General features: G+C 42.1%; 1 protein-coding gene across 2 annotated transcripts in view; it reads left to right on the top strand.

Annotated features, from left to right (window-relative positions):
- The window catches only part of LOC137010623 (NACHT, LRR and PYD domains-containing protein 3-like), a 27,846-nt gene extending 5,443 nt beyond the window's left edge, over nucleotides 1-22,403 (top strand). Inside the window, exons 4-12 of one of the 2 annotated variants that reach the window (XM_067372761.1) lie at nucleotides 7,188-7,456; nucleotides 8,235-8,279; nucleotides 8,504-10,274; nucleotides 11,187-11,360; nucleotides 12,472-12,645; nucleotides 12,902-13,075; nucleotides 16,652-16,825; nucleotides 18,069-18,239; nucleotides 20,365-22,403. In XM_067372761.1, coding sequence (XP_067228862.1) covers nucleotides 7,201-7,456; nucleotides 8,235-8,279; nucleotides 8,504-10,274; nucleotides 11,187-11,360; nucleotides 12,472-12,645; nucleotides 12,902-13,075; nucleotides 16,652-16,825; nucleotides 18,069-18,239; nucleotides 20,365-20,374 — 2,949 coding nt within the window. In that variant the 5' untranslated portion in view covers nucleotides 7,188-7,200 and the 3' untranslated portion in view covers nucleotides 20,375-22,403. Of the gene's footprint in view, nucleotides 1-7,187; nucleotides 7,457-8,234; nucleotides 8,280-8,503; nucleotides 10,275-11,186; nucleotides 11,361-12,471; nucleotides 12,646-12,901; nucleotides 13,076-16,651; nucleotides 16,826-18,068; nucleotides 18,240-20,364 lie in introns of those variants that run through there. The other variant, XR_010893389.1, reaches the window with a different exon arrangement.

The following is a 22,403-nucleotide window of genomic DNA, read 5'->3' as shown; positions in this document are numbered from 1 at the left end:
TACTTGAGTCTAATCATGATCCTTGATACAAAAGTCTGACTGAATCTTTCAGACCAAAATAATCTAATAATGAGCATAGAATCTTAAACTAAAGAGGATGAAAAACCTGAAGAATTTGTTTCAGCCCTTAAAAGTTTAAAGATGAAAATCTTGGGGCACTTCATGCTGAAAGGACTTCCGTTTAAGTGTCCCAGAAGGTGCTCTTTGGTTGGGTTCAAGCTTGTATCTAATAAATAAAAATTCAAGGCACTTCTTCCAGTTATATTTAAAAGCCTTTATTCAAACATGGCTTACTTTAGAAACATTAAAAAATGACTAAAACACTGCACACTGATGCATTTCGGCCTGTGTCAGGTACAAAATTAGTCACAGGTGTAGGTGTAATTAATTGCCCAGTAGAAATGGGAGAAACCAAAAAGACCATTACAGGGGGACCAATAATATCATTAACTATTACAAAGTATAATCAGTAATCACATACATCAAATAATAATAATAATAAATAATATTAATAATAACAATCATAATGGTAATGGTAATGCTTTTACAAAAATGAAGTTCCCATTCAGTCGGTCACGTTCGACGTACGTCGGACAGACCGACGAATAGGAATCTCGCTAGAGAGGCCAATCTACTTCGAGTGTAACTAAACGAGCCAATGCACATTGGCATGCAATCATATGCATCAGCTGCTTGCCTCGCAGCGCGGGTATATAATGAGCAGGTGCGTTGCATCTTCAGCTTTTCGCTTCGGAGCCAAACCTTCTCAACACTGAAGAAGATAGCTACTGAAACCACGAGTGTGAACTAGTCTGCTCTTCGAGACGTCTCTTGGTTGCGGTGCAGGCGGACAGCGCAGCAGCGGGGCCGATTTCTCCTTTGTTTTTCTTTGCCTTTTTTATTTGAGCCGGATGTTGACCGGATGTCGATCGCTGCATCGGAGGGTGAGCCTGACGCTTCGGGGGATGACGATTCGGCGCAGCTGCCTCCCTCGGGAGTGACGACTGTGCCCGATTCAGACCCGGAAATGATGGCTATGCTTTCCCGGGCCGCCAACAGGGTCGGGCTCGTGTGGAACCCTCCACCGTGTCCCGAGCCCTCGAGGTTGGATGATTGGTATCTCGGGGTGGCAAGGGCTGGTTCTCAGCCCCCCACCCCAGTGCCTTTCTTCCCGGAGGTGCATGAAGAGCTCACTGGCACGTGGACGGCACCTTTTACTGCCCGAAGCCGTGTCGGTGGGTCCTCCTCCCTCACCACCCTTGATGGTGGAGCGGCTAAGGGTTATACGCGCATACCCCCTGTGGAACGGGCCGTTGCTATGCAACTGTGCCCTAACTCCACCTGGCGGGGGGAGCCGTCTCTCCCTTCCCGGGCCTGTAAGTACTCGTCGGATCTTACCGGCAAGGCTTATCAGGCCTGTGGGGAAGCCGCTTCCGCCTTACACGCTATGGCGTTGTTGCAGGTCCATCAGGCCAAGGCACTGAAGGACCTGCACGAGGGTGGTCACGATCCGCAAGTTCTACAAGAACTTCGTGCCGCGACGGACCTCGCGCTCCGAGCGACGAAGGTTACGGCGCGGTCAGTGGGTCCACCATGGTGGTCCAGGAACGCCATCTCTGGCTGTGTCTTGCGGACATGAGGGATACCGACAAAGTCAGGTTTCTTAATTCCCCCGTGTCCCGGCCTCTTCGGCGACGCGGTCGAGAACTTTGCCCAACAGTTCTCGGCTGTACAAAAGCAGTCAGAGGCGATCAGTCACATCCTGCCGAGGCGGTCAGCTGCTGCACCTCCACCGCCGGCGGCACCTCAGACTGCCCGTCGCCGAGGGCGCCCCCCTGCAGCCGCCCCCGCTCCGACGCCCCAGCAGCAGCAGCCTCCATCCAAGCGGCGTCGTGGAGCCGGTCGCGGGCGGGGTGCCCAGCCCGTCCAGCCACCCCCTAAGAAGAAGGGTGGCAAGGCCAAGTCCAAGCGGCCCTAGGACGGGCGACCCGGAGATGGACGGGACTGCTCTTCAGGAGGTGGTGACCGCACCGCTCCTTCCCCCGGAGGAGGGCCGGGTGGAGAATCTTTTGTTTCCCCTTTTTGTTCCGCCGCTGGCTCAACGGCCAGCGGTACCCAAATTTTCAATAAAAGAGCAGTTTCCTCTATCTCCGGGTCCGAAGAGGGCTCGGAGAGCAGTGGGAGGGCTAGAACCTCACCACTCTCATCCACCTCTTCTGTCGCCAGCGGACAGCAGCGAGCAGCAGGTAGGCAAAACCTCGACTGCTCCCTCTGTCCACCCGTGGAAGCAGGTAAGTGTTGCACAGCACACTGTGACCCCGCTTCGGGCCGCCTCACACAGAGAGCCTCCCGGGCCGCGTCCCTGCGTTCCACCTCGCTGCCCCGCGGCGGGTACGCCGGTGGTCCCCTTGGTGCCGCTTGCGCGGTCTCTGGGAGCCTGGCTAGCGCTCCCCAGTCCGTCTCGCTGGCTCCTTCGGACCATCAGGCTCGGCTATGCGATTCAGTTCGCCCGGCGCCCCCCAAGTTCAGGGGCATCCTCTTCACTACAGTGAAAGATGCCGATGCCCCTGTTCTGCGTGCGGAGATCGCAGTCCTACTGGCGAAGGACGCGATAGAGCCGGTCCCTCCAGCCGATTTGAGGTCGGGGTTCTACAGCCCCTACTTCATTGTACCCAAGAAAAGCGGCGGGTTACGACCGATCTTGGACCTGCGAGTTTTGAATCGGAGCCTTCACAAGCTACCGTTCAAAATGCTCACGCAGAAACGCATTTTCGAGTGCATCCGTCCCCGAGATTGGTTTGCAGCGATCGACCTGAAGGACGCGTACTTCCATGTTTCGATTCTTCCGCGACACAGGCCATTCCTGAGATTCGCGTTCGAAGGTCGAGCATATCAGTACAGAGTCCTACCCTTCGGGCTGGCCCTGTCTCCCCGCGTCTTCACGAAAGTCGTGGAGGGAGCCCTTGTTCCCATGAGAGAACAGGGTGTTCGCATTCTCAACTATCTAGACGACTGGCTTATCCTAGCACAGTCTCGGGATCAGTTGTGCGAACACAGGGATTTGGTGCTCAGTCACCTCAGCCAGTTGGGGCTTCAGGTCAACTGGGAAAAGAGCAAACTCGCCCCGGTGCAGAGGATCTCTTTTCTCGGTATGGAGTTGGATTCGGTCGAACAGATAGCACGCCTCACAGAGGAACGTGCTCGGTCGGTGTTGAACTGCCTGAATACGTTCAATGGCAGGACTGCGGTCCCACTGAAGTTCATTCAGAGGCTCCTGAGGCATATGGCGGCTGCAGCGGCTGTAACACCGCTCGGTCTGCTTCATATGAGACCGCTTCAGCACTGGCTTCAGGGCCGAGTCCCGAGATGGGCGTGGCAACGCGGCACGTTCCGGGTGCCAATCACTCAGGAGTGCCGCCGAACCTTCAGTCCGTGGTCGGACCCTTTGTTTCTTCGGGCAGGAGTGCCCCTAAAACAAGTGTCCCGGCATGCTGTGGTGTTCACAGATGCTTCTGCCACCGGCTGGGGTGCCACGTACAACGGGCATGCAGTCTCAGGGGTTTGGACGGGACCCCATCTGCATTGGCACATCAATTGCCTCGAGTTGCTGGCAGTACGCCTTGCTCTGAGCCGCCTCAAAGGCCTGCTTCAGGGCAAGCATGTACTGGTCCGTACGGACAACACTGCGACCGTTGCGTACATCAACCGTCAAGGTGGTCTACGCTCCCGTCGCATGACGCAACTCGCCCGCCATCTCCTCCTGTGGAGTCGGAAGCATCTGAGGTCACTTCGCGCCATTCATGTCCCCGGTGTGCTCAACCGTGTGGCCGACGAGCTATCACGAGCTGCGCTGCCCGGAGAGTGGCGACTCCACCCCCAGGTGGTTCAGCTGATCTGGAGAGAGTTCGGAGAGGCTCAGGTACACCTGTTTGCCTCACCAGAAACCTCCCACTGCCAGTTGTTTTACTCTCTGACCGAGGGAACACTCGGGACAGATGCACTGGCTCACAGCTGGCCCCGGGGCCTGCGCAAATATGCGTTTCCCCCAGTGAGCCTACTTGCACAGACCCCGTGCAAAGTCAGGGAGGACGAGGAGCAGGTCTTGTTAGTTGCGCCTTACTGGCCCAACCGGACCTGGTTCCCAGAACTCTCACTCCTCGCGACAGCCCCTCCCTGGCCCATCCCTCTGAGGAAGGACCTCCTCTCTCAGAGATGGGGCACTCTTTGGCACCCGCGTCCAGACCTCTGGAAACTCCATGTCTGGTCCCTGGACGGGACGCGGAGGTTCTAGGTGACTTACCCCTGAGGTACTTAACACCATCAGTTCGGCACGTGCACTGTCTACGAGACGTGCTTACGCCTCGAAGTGGAACCTGTTCGTCGAGTGGTGTTCTTCTCGTCGAGAAGACCCCCGAAGATGCTCGATCGGAGTCGTGCTTTCCTTCTTGCAGCAAGGGTTGGAGTGTAGGCTGTCCCCCTCCACCCTCAAAGTCCATACTGCTGCCATATCCGCTTACCACGACCACATAGATGGCAAATCTGTTGGTCAGCACGACCTGGTCATCAGGTTCCTTAGGGGGGCGAGACGGTTAAATCCTCCTCGTCCCCCCTCCATACCCTCTTGGGACCTTACTCTGGTGCTCAGAGCACTCCAGATTGCTCCCTTTGAGCCTTTGCTGTCAGCAGACTTAAAGATTCTCTCTATGAAGACTTTGCTGCTGTTGGCATTGGCCTCCATCAAGAGGGTAGGGGACCTGCAGTCATTTTCGGTCGACGAATCGTGCCTAGAGTTCGGGCCGGGTGACAGCCACGTGGTACTGAGACCCCGGCCTGGCTACGTGCCCAAGGTTCCTACCACTCCCTTCAGGGACCAGGTAGTGAGCCTGCAAGCGCTGCCCTCGGAGGAGGCAGACCCAGCCCTGGCTTTGCTCTGTCCAGTTCGCGCCTTGCGACTGTACTTAGACAGAACTCGAAGCTTCAGGACCTCAGACCAGCTCTTTGTCTGTTACGGAGGCCAGCAGAAGGGAAAGGCTGTCTCCAAGCAGAGGATGGCCCACTGGATAGTGGATGCCATCGCCCTGGCTTACCAAGCTCAGGGCGTGCCCTGCCCGCTCAGGTTGCATGCCCACTCCACGAGAGGTGTGGCATCCTCCTGGGCGCTGGCTCGTGGCGCCTCGCTAACAGACATTTGTAGAGCTGCGGGCTGGGCGACACCTAACACGTTCGCTAGATACTATAGCCTTCGTGTCGAGCCGGTCTCCTCCCGTGTTCTCGCCTCAGGTCAGAGGCACGGAGAGGCCCCGGCTTAGTGTCGGCTTGCTGCGCTACATGCGCATTCTATTCTCCAGAGAGTCCCTACGGGCAGACCCTGTTGAGTCCTCCGGTTACCCTTCGGCAGCCGACGTGGCGGAGCGTCTGGCGCCAGGCCTATACTCCGTTGTATCCTTGAGAACCGGATTTAGGCTGGGTTCCATATGTGTGACCCTACGGGGATCCCATATGGCTTTTTCCACGGCTGCTCCTAAACGAAGCCCGTGTCTTTCCCTCTGGGAGAACCCATCTCTCATCGAGTGGAGTCACCCCAGTTCTTCCATATGTTGTACAACCTACAAGGTTAGTCCATATGTACTTATCCATATAACTCCTTCGGGGAAGGATATGGCTTCCGCAGCGTTCCTTATCGCATGTAAGGCTACGCTTTCCCAGCGTTATCCAATTGTCGCACTGAGTGGGTTTTGGGAACAACAGTGATCGACCCTCTCTGCGTGAGCCTGGTCCCACCGTCCTTAGGCAAGGGGGTTCAGGTGGCTCACGTCAGAGCGCTGGAAGAGGGCAGCTCCTGTGGCGCTTTGGTAGGGATTCCTATTCGTCGGTCTGTCCGACGTACGTCGAACGTGACCGACTGAATGGGAACGTCTCGGTTACATAGGTAACCCTCGTTCCCTGAAGGAGGGAACGGAGACGTACGTCCCGTCGCCACAGGCGTTGTCCTGCTGATGCTGCCGCCTGCTCGGTTCGGCTCCTCAGCGAAAACCTGAAGATGCAACGCACCTGCTGCTCATTATATACCCGCGCTGCGAGGCAAGCAGCTGATGCATATGATTGCATGCCAATGTGCATTGGCTCGTTTAGTTACACTCGAAGTAGATTGGCCTCTCTAGCGAGATTCCTATTCGTCGGTCTGTCCGACGTACGTCTCCGTTCCCTCCTTCAGGGAACGAGGGTTACCTATGTAACCGAGACGTTCTAATTCTTCATTCAACCCAGGAAAAATGGTAGCTTTTAACTGAAAAATCCCAAAGGCTTCACTTTGTAAAAGTCTTTGTAATCTATCGCCCTCTCTGATAGATCCAGTTACAATTTCCAAACCAATAATTTTAAAATAGACAGAATGGAATCATGTACAGATGCATAATGTACTGCCATGTGGTAATCTTTGTTTTTTTGTACGAATTGCATTTTTGTGATCCCATAATCTATCTTGCAGTCAACGCTTAGTCTGACCCACATAAAAACAGTTACAAGGACATTGAAGCCTATAAATTACATATGTACTTTTACAATTAATAAAAAAATTAATTGAATACATTTTCTTTGTGCACACAATCTACAAATGATTTGGTTTGAATTACATTCTCACAGTGATTGCGGTGTCCACACTTAAACATTCCTCGTATTTCTCTGTCCATGTTGTTTGTTTCGTAGCAGGCAAGTAACTTCTCACAACTCTGTCTTTAATTGTAGGAGCCTTTATGTAGCTCACAATTGGAGGCTCCTGAAAAATCTCACATAGACTTGGATCACTTTGGATAATTCCCCAGTTCCTATTTATTATACGCTTAATCTGATGTGAGACAGTACTAAATTCCATAACAAAACACGGTCGAGTGGAGCTGTTCTTCTTACTTTTCTTTTTAAGTAGGTCATCCTGTTGTAGTAGTGTCACTTTATTCAAAGCTTGATCAACCACTCTTTTTTGATAACCTCTTTGTTTAAAACGATATTTCATATCCATAGCCAGCCGATTAAAATCTGAATCTTGATCGCATATCCGTCTTTATCTTTTTAATACTTCATAATTGTTGATCTGATCACAGTGTAATTACATTAGGCACATTTATTAGCAAATACTGCATAAATATCTGCTATAAAAGTGCAACTATTAGACTTTTTCTTTGCTCCAACAGTTCATGAAGGAAGATGGCAACTGTTTTAGAGCTGCTTCAAGATATTCTAGAAGACCTAGAACGAGACAATCTAAAGAAATTTAGGAGTCGCTTAAAACAAGATGGACCCATTGGAGCTGGTAAACTGGAGAATGCTGATGCCACTGACATAGTGGACATAATGATGGAGCGTTTTGGACCTGAAGAAGCTGTGAAGATCACATTGAACATTCTGAGGAAGATGAACCAGAACCAGCTGGCTGAAGAGTTACAGAACAAGTACACTGAAGGTAATAAAGAAAGAATAAAGAACGAGAGGCAGCATAGATTCAATTTTATAAAAGATTCTTATGTTGTAAGCCTGCATTTATTTGATCAAAAATAGTTAAAATATTGTGAAAATTGTAAAAATTAATTTTTAGTGATGTGTGAAGGTCAAGTATGGTAACCCATACTCAAAATCTGGCCCATTTAAATTATCCAAGTTAGTGCACACACACCTGCAGCAGTGGGCAGCCAATTTTTGCTGTGGCGTCCAGGGAGCGATTGTTTATATATTTATATTTATATTTATGCATTTGGCAGATGCTTTTATCCAAAGCGACTTACATTGCATTATACTATACATTTGTATCTGAGTATGTGCAATCCCTGGGATCGAACCCATGACCTTTGGCATTGCTAGTGCCACGCTCTAACCACTGAGCTACAGGAAAGCGTGATTGGGGTGATAGGTGCCTTGCTCAGGGGCACCTCTGTCATTTCCTACCAGTATTGAGAATCGAACCCTAGACCTTCGGTTTACCAGTCTGACTGTCTAATCATTAGGTCAATGACTGCCCCCATGTTTCTATGTTGCCAACACAGGAAAAGTTTCAGAGCTGAATTTTCAGCATCATTACTCAGCATCCTTACTCTAGTCTTCAGTGTCACATGATCCTTCAGAAAATCATTCTAATATGCTGATTTAGTTAATAGTATAATAGTTGTGTTGCTTAATGTAGTGTTGAAACACGATACAGAATACTTTGATTAACATAAAGTCTCTTTTTTTCTCCCTCTTAACAGTGCAAAAATCATTAGAATCCACTGAGAAACACACAAAAAAACAAGGTGAATTATCCTTAAACACAAACTTACAGTGGGACCAGAAATTATTTTAGCATGTTTGATGTATATTGATCTCAGTAAAGAACAGAACTGCTTTCAGTACAATGAATTTAAATACCATATGTTTGCACCCGTTGATTTTATGCTAATCTGAAAAACCTTTGTGTTTAATTTTCTAATGTTGTTTTGTTTATACCTTTTCCTGTTTATTTATTTTTTTATAACAGATGATGTCTGGCTGCGGGAATTCTTGAAAACTCACAAAATGAACGCGAAGGAGAAAGTCAAACACATTTTTGAGTGTAAAAAGGAAAACGAAGCACATCTCAAGGATGTTTTCACAGAACTCTTCATTACGGAGGGGGATCTTAAAGAAGTCAATCAAGAACATGAGATTCTGCAGATTGATAAAGCCATTAAACCCCATAAATCACAAGACAGGTCATTCAAATGCAATGATGTATTTAGTCTGAACAAAAATAAGAAAAAGATTGTGCTGACCAAAGGCATCGCCGGCATTGGAAAAACTGTATCAGTGCATAAGTTCATTCTGGACTGGGCAGAAGGAAAAGCCAATCAGGATATAGACTGTGTTTTCCTGCTTCCATTCCGAAAGATTACCTGCATTAAAGACAGAGAGATCAGTCTGCATGAGTTTCTGCAGAGATTTAATCCTGAACTGAAGGACCTGGAAACAACAAAGATATGTAAGATATATAGTTGTAAGCTTGCGTTTATCTTTGATGGACTGGATGAGAGTCGACTGACTTTGGATTTTGACAGTGGAATGGTGACGTGTGTTGAGGAGCGATCATCTGTAGATGAACTGTTTGCAAGTCTGGTGAATGGGACTCTGCTTCCATTATCTTGCGTCTGGGTGACCTCACGACCAGCAGCAGCCAATCAGATCCCTCCTGAGTATGTAGGGTTGTTCACAGAGGTGCGAGGATTCACTGACCGGCAGAAGGAGGAGTATTTCAGAAAGAGAATCAAAGATGAGACTCAGGCCTCCAAAATTATCTCACACATTAAGAAATCTCGTAGTCTGTACATCATGTGTTACATTCCTGTGTTCTGTTGGATCACAGCCACTGTTCTTCAGGATATTCCTATTGTGAACAATGCAGATAACATCAACACAACACTCACTGAAATGTACATCCACTTCCTGTTGATACAGATGAACATGAAGAGCCAGAAGTGTGACAGAAAAACAGAAAGAGAACATACCAAGCTCTTAGATTCCAATAAAACAATGATTTTGAAGTTAGCCAAGCTAGCGTTTGAACAGCTGAAGAAAGAAAACATTGTGTTCTATGAGAACGATCTGAGAGCATGTGGTATCGATGTAAGTGAAGATTTTGAGTCCACAGGAATGCTCACTGAGATCTTTCAACAAGAAGCTGGACTCCATGAGATGAAGGTCTTCTGCTTTGTGCATCTGAGTGTTCAAGAGTTCCTCGCTGCAGTGCACGTGTTCCTCTGCTACCTGAACAAGAATATGGATGAGCTGCAGTTTTTCTACAACACAGGTGCTTCACATGATTTTCTAAAGATGGCTGTTGAGAAAGCAATAGAAAGTCAGAAAGGACATTTAGACCTATTTTTACGGTTTCTGCTGGGCATTTCACTGGAATCGAATCAGAAACTGCTTAGAGGCCTGTTCACACACACTGAAGACAGCAAAGACAGCGTCACAGTCGTAACCAAGCACATTAAAGAACAATTACAAAGCAGGAAGCTCATCTCACCTGAAACTTCAATCAACCTGTTCTACTGCTTACTGGAGCTCAATGACAATTCATTATATACTGAAATCCAAAGATACATCAGATCATCTCCAGGGAGAAGACTCTCATCTTCCATGTACTCATTGATTGCTTACGTAGTGCTGATGTCAGAGGAGGTGCTGGATGAGCTCAACTTGATGATGTACAAGACATCATCGGGAAGCCATGTGAATCTCCTGCCAGCTGTAAGACGTTGCAGAAGAGCATTGTAAGTAACTTGCTGACAGCTGTTTAACCAAAGTTTTTAACTCTGAAAATCAATTTTGGTGTAAGATGCAGTGTGGAGTATCATGTTTTTATTGATTTTGGAGAGTAAAAGCTGTATTTACTAAAATGGATTTACTAAACATAAACATCAACATAAACTGTCACATTAGTTCCAGCATACATGACATTTTTCCCCCAGAAAGCTTGAATGTTCACAGAAAAAAATGACAACCCTTCATTGTTACTACACACATTGTTCCTAATAATAATAATAATAATAATAAACTTTATTTTATATAGCGCCTTTAAAAGTAGCATCTCAAAGCGCTTTACATACAAAATGAAATTAAAAAGATACACATAACAGTACAGGCAGTAAAAACTAATCAAACAAAAAATACCAAAAATAAAATAAAATAGAAAGGCAATATAATAACAAATAACGTAATCACAAGAATCACATAAAGGCTATCCTAAAATAATATGTTTTAAGAGACGATTTAAAAACACTAAGGGATTCTGCATTCCTAATCTCAGAGGGCAGGGAATTCCACAACTTAGGAGCCAAAGAAGAGAAAGCCCGATCACCCATAGATTTTAGCCGTGTTGTTTGGACAGTTAAAAGACCAGCTTCAGATGAGCGTAGAACCCGTGTAGGAGTGTAGGGGGTTAAAAGCTCACGCAGATATTGAGGGGCCAAATTATTCAAGGCCTTATAAGTGAGCATAAGAATTTTAAAATCAATACGTAAACTAACAGGAAACCAGTGCAATTTTTCCAGGGTAGGTGTAATGTGCTCCCTTGCACTGGTCTTAGTCAGTATTCTAGCAGCTGAATTTTGTACCAACTGTAATTTACTTCCTACAAGATAAGCACACAATAAATGCCATGGACAAATATCCTGTTATTACAGACTATCCTCACGTGAACTTGATGACACCTGCTGTGAAACTGTGGCTTTGGCCCTGCAGATACCAAACTCACTCTTGATAGAGCTGGACATGAGTTACAATAAGCTGCAGGATTCAGGAGTGAAGCTGCTCTCTGATGGACTGAAGAGCCCAAACTGTCAGCTGAAGATACTGAGGTTTGAGATTCAGATGTGTTTTTTTCTGTTAATTTGATACACAATAAGGTATGATTACTCAAATCAATCAGATTATTCAATGTAATTATCTTATATATGAGTTTTGAAATTAAAGACAATGACAAAATGATCTGATTGTGTAATCTGACAAACATATCCTAATATTACTGCATCAATAACAAATGTGTTGCACCTCACATGATAAGACCAAAAAAAGAGAAATACTTAGAAAATATTAATAAGTTATTTGATATAAATAAATAAAGTCTGTCACTCCCGCACATCAGGGCTGATGCTACAGAGTCTACGATGGTATAAGTGACCCTGGACCACAAAACCAGTCATAAGTCGCACGGTTATAACTGTAGCAAAAGCCATCAATACATTGTATGGGTCAAAATTATCGATTTTTCTTTTGTCCCAAAAATCATTAGGATGTTAAGTAAAGATCATGTTCCATGAAGATGTTTTGTAAATGTCCTACCGTAAATATACTTCTTTTGGCAACTTTAAAGGCAATTTTCTCAATATTTTGATTTCTTTGCACCCTCAGATTCCAGATTTTCAAATAGTTGTATGTCAGCAAAATATTGTCCTAACAAACCATATATCAATATAAATTGTATTAATTCAGCTTTCAGATGATGTATAAATATCAATTTCCAAAAATTTACCCTTATGACTGGTTTTGTGGTCCAGGGTCACATATGCGGTTATTTCTCCTTGTTTTTTAGTGCCGATTAATGTAAATAAACATTATAGATTCACAAATTCAGCAAAATTCTAGTAACATTTTTATTTGTGAATTATCTGTCCCAACCTAACCTATGATTTGTTTTATAAACCGAGTGAAAACAATAGCCCAAGAGAATGTGATGGACAGCTACTGTTTGCTTGTCATTTTAAAACAGTTTAACTAGAAATCCAGTGCCAGATTTTCTTTAATCCATTTTCATTAAAGCATCAAATTTGACTTGTTAGTATTTAGTAAAACAAAAGAGAACCTGTAAGGTCCATCATGTTATTGTTCTCAACTTTAGATTAAGCTTTGAAGTAATATAAATTTTAAAAAAATGGATGTGTAATTTCCATCTTTTTTTATTCTATTCAGGTTGAAACGCTGTTATCTTACTGGTCAGTGTTGTGAAACTGTGGCATCAGTTCTACAATCACCAAACTCCAGTCTGATAGAGCTGGACATGAGTAAAAATGACCTGCATGATTCAGGAGTGAAGCTGCTCTCAGATGGACTGAAGACCCCCTTCTTTCAGCTGGAGATACTGAGGTTTGAGATTCATTCAATCCTTAAACAACACCTAGGGCCTAATGAAATAATTTTTGTGAAAACCTCAGATTTGTCCAAAATGGACATTTTTCACTTGTTTTGCCTGTAGCTCGTAATATATATATATATATATATATATATATATATATATATATATATATATATATATATATATATATATATTAATTTAGCCACTCCTGCCTTACACCATTGTTAATGGATGTGTAATTGTTCAGCTTTTTATTATTCTGTTCAGATTGGAATGCTGTAAACTCACTGGTCAGTGCTGTGAAATTGTGGCATCAGTTCTACAATCATCAAACTCCCGCCTGATAGAGCTGGACATGAGCGACAATGATCTGCAGGATTCAGGAGTGAAGCTGCTCTTTGATGGACTGAAGAGCCCGAACTGTCAGCTGAAGATACTGAGGTTTGAGATTCTTTCGTTTATCTATTCATTCATTCATTCAGTAGTTAAATCCATGAAGCATCTGCTTGTAGATCTAGTGGTGACATGAAAAGTAAGGTTAATAGCTGCTCTCTATGATTCTGTGCAATGACAAACACAGTAGCTGCTGAACAGTTGTTTCACATCACAGCTGTTACTAGATCACCACTGGAACACTAGATTGACCAATCAAAAAATGGGACCAGAGTTATAAGTTGAACTGTGTTAGAAAATGTTTTTAATAACTGTTTTTAAAAACTGTTTGTTCCAGTCCTTGATTATGATTGGCCCAGTCATGTTCAAAGGTCTTGTAAAACATTCTAAAAACAGTGGTTGTCCGCTCCGGTTCTGGAGACCCATTGCTGTGCACATTTTGTGTCTCTTTCTCATCTGACAACCTCAGTTCAGTAAATGGAGTTCTCTCCTAATAAACTGGGCTCAGTTGTTCTAAAGTAATCTAATCAGATTTCGGCTATATGCTTGGATCAAATCTTGAAAATGGGTTGTTCAATGAGATTGGCCAGGCTCGGGGAGCACGATTTGTGGGACAAAACACAGCTCTTCCGTTCTGATTAGAAAATCAAAAAGGTTCTCCCCACTCAGTGACACACCCACTGAGAATCCTGTAAGTGAACCCTGAAAGTGCCCTAGTTATTGATGATTCTATTAAAATAGAGACACCAGCCACCATAGTCACATGTTTGCCGGGAGTTGACATCAAAGTAAATTTAAAAATGCTGGCTAATGCTAATCATAAATTGTCTTAGGATTATTATTCACGTCAGCACTAATGATGGTCGACTTCGAGATCACTAAAATTAACATTAAACAGGTGTGTGAACTTGCAAGTACGATGTCAAACATTCTCACTCCAATCTATCTCTTTTAAAGCTATTCCAAGATTTTGTTGCAGATTTTTAGGGACTATATCCTGATAAACAATAGTTTTAAGTTAATTTAAAAAGCATTGTTTTGTAAGTAGTTGTTTTTTGTTGGCTTATTTTTGTTGGCTTTCTGTCAGTTAAAATCTACAAGTTAAAATAATTTGCCTTTGAATAATTGCTGATTTTCTATCAGAGTTAATACCGGCGGATACATTACTTATTGTTGGTGATTTTAATATCCATGTAGATAATGAAAAAGAAGCACTGGGATTGGCTTTTAGAGATATTCTAAACTCTATTGGAGCTCAGCAACACGTGTCAGGACCCAATCATTGTCATAATCATACTTTAAATCTAATAATGTCACATGGAATCAATATTGATGCCGTTGAAATTCTGCAGCAGAGCGATGACATCTCAGATCATTATCTAGTCTCATGTGTACTTCATTTAGCCAAGGCTGCAAAGCCGACTCCCGGTTAAAATATGGTAGAACCATATTGCAACAGAAACCCTTGATTCTCTTTTCCAGCACTTTAAACTCAGTTTCTCCTTTGCGCTTAAAAAAAGATGAAAGAAAATAGTCCAACACTGTGGTACAACAAGCACACTCAGGCCCTTAAAAGAGCAGCCAGAAAAATGGAGCACAGCTGGAAGAAAGCAAAACTAGCTTTTCACATTTCATGGAGAGAGAGCATGATTGAATACAGAAATGCCTTAAAAACTGCTAGATATGATTATTTTTCAAATAAACACAACCCCACAATTCTCTGTATTTATTTGATACAGTGACTAAATTAATGAGAAATAAAGCTTCAACCCCAGACATTCACAAACAGCAGTAATGACTTTATGAACTTCCTCACTTACAAGATTGATAATATTAGAGAGAAAATTATAACTATGCAATCAACTACTACAGTATCACATCAGACAGTGCATTGTAGTGTCCCTGAGGGAAAATTCTATTAATTCATTGCTATAGGAGAGGAAGAATTGTCTTAACTCATTAAATCATCTAAATTAACAGCATGTATGTTAGACCCTATACCAACTAAGCTACTGAAAGAGATGCTTCCAGAGGTCATAGATCCTCTTCTTAACATTACTAATACATCTTTGTCATTAGGATACGTACCGAAAACTTTTAAGTCATACTAAACATGTGACAGGCAGTGCAAGTGATAATAAAAGGAGAGCATGACATGACTCACTGTGTTTGTAGACTGATTCTGACTTACCACAGTTGTTTGATGGACTCGTAGAAAAAGAAGCGCGCAAGAGAAAAGACGGCAGGCACGAATGACAAGTTAAGCTAGTAAAATGTTAACGCGTTGTTATAGCGATTTAGATCAGATTTATATACTTCCAAGCAGAAGACAGATCTGCAAACTGTCATTCAGGCGAGGAAGGCTTCAGGAAGGAGGTCCTGACACGATGCACAGGCCTCTGAGGGTGGTCCTCACTGTGGTGGAGCGACAGCATTTCACATCTTGCCACCTCTTGTGCCTCTGGACGCATTGGTTTCCAGCAAATGCAAATTGCAGTGTCCACCCAAAGATTTTGGGGCCCTGTTGAGTTCGCTCCCTCAGATGAGATCTGTAGAAAAATTCACTCAGTTTTCTCTGAAGGACTGGTTTGTCTGTACTGGTTCACTTTTGGGGGAAAGGCGTACCAATAGCGGTTTCTTTTGTTGGGCCTAGCGTTGTCCTCTAACACTTTCACAAAATGTATGGATGCATCACTAGTTCCGCAAAACTCCAGGGCATTCTTACACTGAATTATATCAATGACTGGCTCATCCTAGCTCAGTTGGAAGAAATGGAAGTTCAGCATTGAGATGTCGTTCTTTGCCATATAAGATGCTTGGGTTTGAGACTCAATCTCAAGAAAAGCTCACTGTCTTCCGGGCAGAGAACTACATTTCTGGGGGTAGTGTGGGACTCTACTATGACGTGGACAAAGCTATCTCCTGCTCATATAGAGACCATTTTAACTGCAGTCACTAACATCAAGCTAGGCCAAGCTATCACTGTCAAATACGTTCAGAGAGTGCTGGGAATTTTGACAGCAGCATCCAACATATTACCTTTTGGCCTGCTGTACATGAGACACCTACAGTGGTGGCTCAGGACCAGGGGAAGCCTTTCCCCCCTTCCACCTGTTGTTCTTTAGATAGGAGTCTTCATTGTGAATGTAACACCATTTGGACCTCTGGTAATCCAGATTTGGTCATCTAAAAAAAAAAAACGGCACAAAAGTAAAATGAATTACCTGATCCTGGATAGAAAAACATGAGATTTCCAAATCTAGATATTTTTGATCCAGATTAAACTTTTTTAACAACTGGCCCAGATTATCTGAATTTTTAAAAGCAATAAGCCCAGTGAAGCCATGTTTAACAGTGATTTTAGATCAGCTAAACTGTAAACCACAACTTCTTGGGGCTATTGCTATAGTATATTCTTTCAGATGTGTTGCATGATTTTGCATGATGTGTGTGTATCAAGATCGGATAAATGACTGTAGAGATAACTTTGCTGACAACATGAATTCACCTTTAATTTTAAAAGAACATACATATTTTAAAAACGATACAAGGTACATTCCAATTTTGTCAATAAATAAAGAATAAATGTGTAATTATTATGTTTTTTTTTATTATTATGTCCAGATTGGCACGCTGTCATTTCACTGATCAGTGCTGTGAAATTTTGGCATCAGTTCTACAATCATCAAACTCCCATCTGATAGAGCTAGACATGAGTTACAATTCCCTGCAGGTTTCGGGAGTGAAGCTGCTCTCTGATGGACTGAAGAGCCCAAACTGTCAGCTGGAGATACTGAGGTTTGGGATTCATTCAGTATGATGAAGCATTGTAAATAATGACTATTATAATTATATTTAATGTTTTGTAAATTCTTTAATATGTGAATTTTGTATATGTATGTATAAGCATCACTCTCTCTAAAAGGAAAGAAGAATATTGTTGTATAGAAAACAATGTGTTGAGTGTCAACAGCAGAGTTGGGCAAGTTACTTCCAAAATGTAATGTATTATAAATTACTAGTTACTGTCATTTAAAAGTAATTAGTTACATTACAATATTACTGTCTCTGAATTGTAATGTGTTACACTACTTTTGCATTACTTTTGTGTTTCTTTTACCAAAATAACTACAGAAGTAAAATGCAGTCTAAAATGCTAAAATGTAGTTTATTGCTGCTCATTATATATCAAGTGCAGGGCGATGTGGTGTAGCATAATGACTGTGTAGGTAGGCTCATGGCACAATACAATAAGTAACAATCACTGTCAGAATCACAAACGTAGACAAACATTAGCGTGGCACCGGTCCAGGTGTTTCTTCAAGTTAATCGTGCTATATCTTGATGTAGAGAGCTCCCTCAGTGTTGCACATAGATTGCACTTGACTATTACGTACTTGTCCTTTTCTCTGAGAGACTGAAATTAATGGGAGTATGTCCATCTCACAAATATAGAGTCCGTCTCGAGACCTGCAGTCATCTCAACTATCGAATTCCAGCACCAGGAAATAAACATACTATTTTACCCACAGAGCAGATTTTTTTCCTCTGGTGCTGGAATGTCTTGCATTGCTGGTAAATTCTTAAAAAGAAGAAAAAAAACTAACACCACTTAATTTCAGGTTAAAATGCGTTGTTGTAACATGCATTACTGAGATTGTAATGAGTATAATATTACCAACATTTTATTAGAAATGCGTTATATTACTGCGTTACAGCAAAAAGTAATATATAACTGTAATGCGTTACTCCCAGCAATTCATTTACTCAGAACCTAAAACCCAAACTTATTTGAACATGGCTGTTTCCTTCAGGATATACAAATTTATTTGCTTATGATCCTCAGTATCTGGTAGATGGCTGTATAGATCAACTGGTGACCATATTCTCCTTTCAGCAAAACTTATAGTTTATGAAATGAGAGATATTCAACTCTGATCAGTTTGTTTTAAATGGATGAGTAATATTCAAAGGATTTAACAAGCTTTTGTTTTGAGTTTTAATATCACAGATATCTTCATTTTTTTCTGTGTGTTTGTAGATTGTGTCACTGTGATGTGACAAATGAAGGCTGTCATTATCTGGCTTTAGCTCTGTGTTCAAACCCCTCACACCTGAGAGAGCTGGATCTGAGCTACATCCCGAAAGCCTCAGGACTCAAGATGCTCTATAATCTAATGAAGCATCCAAACTGCGCACTGAACAACCTCATGTATGTTAAGCAGTAAGATTAATCTCTTCATGTGAATGTTTGTATTTCAGTCTTACCATCTACAAGTGTACAGTGGAGTGAAAAATTACTTATTTATAGGGCTGTCAATCGATTAAAAAATTTTATCTAATTAATTACATACTCTGTGATTAATTAATCTAAATTAATCGCATACATAATTTTTGCTGTGAAAGTATTAAATATTTCAATTCAAATGAATCAATGCAGGGTTTTTCCTGGGTCAAAAATGGTCTTCGGTGGTGACAGACATGGTCATACACACAAACAGTAAAAAGTGCCCTACCCACGTGATCTGCGAGCCCGATACTGACAATAAAGTACCCGTCACTCTCACTAATTCTTTCTTGCCCTCTTTGCAAAAAAAAAAAGAAAGAAAAAAAGTGATTTTTATAGCTCCATGTAAGAGAAGATGCTTTTTTGCTAAACCTGAAAAGTATTAAAAAGTAGCATTTAGAAGATATATTAATTAATAATATAATTTTCTACCATATACAATTGAATGCACCTAGCTAACAACAACTTGCTTTGTTCTGGTTTCACCTCACTCCAGTCTAAACAAACTGATTTTATAGGTAGGCATAATTTACTACACATTGTCCTTCAAATAACCTGAAAATAGCCTACTGTGGATTATTAAGGCTAATTTTACTAACCACTCTTGCTAAATGGGGTATGCACACTTATGTTCTCATTTCAGAGTTGTTTGAGTAAATGATTCATTATAGATCGTGTGGACCGATCAGTTGTTGTCATGATTCATTGAAATGAAACTGTTCAAATGAGTCATTAGGTCGCGAATCGGACATTAGCGGACATTGACGCATTGCGTGCGAATCGCGACTGTTATTAGGACATCGCAAAAGATTTGTCAACACAGAAAACACTTCACCACTGGATAGGATTTTCTTTTTGTTTACTGAAAGTGTGGTTTATGTCAGCTGCACGTGCAGGGCGCCTGTCAGAGAAGATGAAGTGACGTTCTTTTGAGCACTTTTCCCTAGTGGTTATTCAGGAAAAACATTCTCCGAATGCGCCTCGTGAAACATGGATTCGGTCTTACGAACTTTTAGCATTGTGTCAGTTGATTTAGATTATTATGTATGAGGTAGAGAGAGTGCAAAGACGGTGCTTACTTTGAAAGGCTCCAGGTTCAATACGGAATGGATTAATCTGCATTATTTTTTTTAACGCGTTATTTTTTCTCAGATTAATTAATCGAAATTAACGCGTTATTTTGACAGCCCTACTTATTTACTTTGTTACAATATCAGTCTCAATCAAAGCTGCAAGCAGCAATGAAAGGGCCCTCACACCCAGGGCCACCGCCACCCGGTGGCCTCAGGAAAACTTTGCCCTTTCAGGGCTTGAGCCATAATAATCCTTAGGAAAACAATAGGGCCTTTGCCCTCAGAGGGCATTATAATAATAATGATAAATGGAGCAATTCCAATATAATTTGCAGGCCGGGGGTACTCTTGAGAATGCACTCGCCCCCTTTAAACCTTTCAAAAAAATCTGCCTCCCCCAAACACACACACACCTCTGACTACCAAATAATTTCACTAAAAATGATAAAAGCAGAAAGATTTTTTAAATTAAAAACCATGCAATTAAAAACACCAGCAAAAGTTTCACTTTGTAATGTCACTCGATCATTGAAAAATATAACAGTAGAATAATAGATCAGAATTTAACTTTTAATTTAAATAAATAAAATAAACAGTAAATATTTCAGTGATGCTTTGGATGAACAATATAACAGCGCCAATACATAATAGCTTTTGACAGTGCCTCACAAGCTCAGCTTTTGTGCGTCTTCTCACAGGAACACATAAAGCAGCAGAGCGGTGCATTCACAATAGCAGCTTGTGATGCTGTCCGCTGAACAGGTGCTTTTCTATGGCAAGGAACTTCTATGTCGGGCTTGTTCAGACGGTGACAATTCAACAGTCTAAAGAAGAACAAATCAGTGGAATTGGCGTTCGACAGACCACCAACTGTTATTCATGCACTTCGACACCATTGCAACGGCTGTTTTATGTGTATGTTCATACACATACATATATGTGGTTAATGTTGTTTTGTTCTCTCTTCTTGTCTTCAGATACTACTAATCTCCCACTGGATCCAAACACAGCAGACACTCGTCTCATTCTGTCTGAGAAGAACAGAAATATGACACATGTGTTTGAGCCTCATCATCCAGAGAGGTTTGATGAGTGTCATCAGGTTCTGTGTAGAGAGAGTCTGAATGGGAGGCTGAATGGAGTCAGTGACTGAATGTCAAATACATATAAAGGAATCAGCAGGAAAGGAAGGAGACACTGTAAATTTGGATTCAACAAAATATCCTGGAGTCTAAATTGTTCTGATTATAGATTCACATTACTCAGATTACAATAATCTGAGAACCATCATATCTGCCCTTTCATTCCCTAACAGAGGATGAGCATTTCTGGACTGACGACCTGTACTTTGCTTTTACAACAGTCTCTGACACTCACACAAATCCAACACAATGACTTTATATGTTCACTTCAGAGTGATTTGTTTTATTTTCCTCACTGGTTCTCATACAGTCATGACTATTTACTCTTAATATGTTTAAAAGTTCTGAGGAACAAGAAGTAATCTGCTGAAATGTTTCTTTTATCTTTTTGTTTTCGCTTCTGCTTCACAAATTGGATCATTTCTGAGGTTGGTTTTACGGAAGAGCTTTACAGAGACCTGAGAAGAGCTTTTGCTGACAACCATTAAATCATCCATTAGTCAGTTGTACAGAATATCATCTGCTTTTGTGTTTAAGTCGAGCACATTCATTCAAACACTATGATGCTAATTTGTGCACATCTTAGATAAATAGATCACAAACCACACAAGTTTTATTTGTCATACAGATGTTCATAGTAGATTAGGCATAATTTTGTTTCGATTTAGGTGAAAAGTAAAGATTTAGATAATGTTCATATACAGAGGGCCCTAAAAGTATTTGGACACTTAAGCCACAATGAAACATTTATAAATGTCTTTGCACTTGTTTGTCAATCAAAAAAATGAAAACGATAGATATTTTGTTTCTGCAATCTCAGGGAAAAGGGGTTCAAAAGCTGCCACTAGGGCAAAAAAAAAAAAAAAAAGTGATAGGCTACTTCTGAGAAAAGTTTTAGTCTTATTTGAGCAGGTCCAGTTAGTTTGAAAATGAAATGGCTTGTAATTAGAGATGGGCACAAATACCTTAAATATTACAAATACTGTATCAATCAAGGGCGTAGATTTGGTTTCAACATTGGGGGGGTTGAACATTTGTATGCTGCCTGTTATTATTTTTTTAATTAAAAATAATAATCTGTTTTATGTGTAGCGTTATTGGATAATCTATCTATCTATCTATCTATCTATCTATCTATCTATCTATCTATCTATCTATCTATCTATCATCACCTTAACTTTCTGAAATGCATGTATAATCATTCATCAAATTCTAACATAACTGAGTGATTCTAAAAAGAAAGAAATTGTTAAATATTGAAATCGTCAGTAGGCGGCAGCGATTCGCTTTTTTTATTATGTGAGTCACTTAAATCGTTCATTCAGCCAATTCGTTCAAAAGTCAGATTAATTTAGGAAGAAAACAAACACTGATGTGAATAATTTTGTCATTGATAATTACAGACACTACTGAAAAATGAACTAACAAAACAGACGGCTGTTTTGGTAACTGGTTAACGTTACAGTTACACTGATAGTTATGGCTAAATTGCAATGGATTAGCTAGCTAAAATATATGTGGAGTGTACTTAGCTATTACAATGTTTTCATACCTCCTTCTCAGTACATGCTTTATTCATTTTAACGTCCCTCTTTCACCAGCAGTTTAATATAGTTGGCTGAGAAGCGGTTCTCTTCATTTTTGCCGCTACCCGTACTCTCTCATTGAAACAGTAGAGCTCCACTCGCGTTGTTTTGGTGAAAATGCGACGCGCATTGGTTGGGCGTTACCAATCGGTTCAATGGAGGGGGGGTATTTTTTTGTCTAAATTATTCATATTTGATTAGAAACAAATTTATTGTTGCAAAATAAATTAATTCTACATATTTTTCATTTGATGTACTGTGATTTTCATGTTGAAATATTGGGGGGGT

Source organism: Chanodichthys erythropterus, chromosome 21 (assembly GCF_024489055.1).
Source record: "Chanodichthys erythropterus isolate Z2021 chromosome 21, ASM2448905v1, whole genome shotgun sequence".
Taxonomy (NCBI): Eukaryota; Metazoa; Chordata; class Actinopteri; order Cypriniformes; family Xenocyprididae; genus Chanodichthys; species Chanodichthys erythropterus.
Note: the sequence above shows the minus strand (reverse complement) of the source record. Positions and strands in the feature narration are given on the sequence as shown.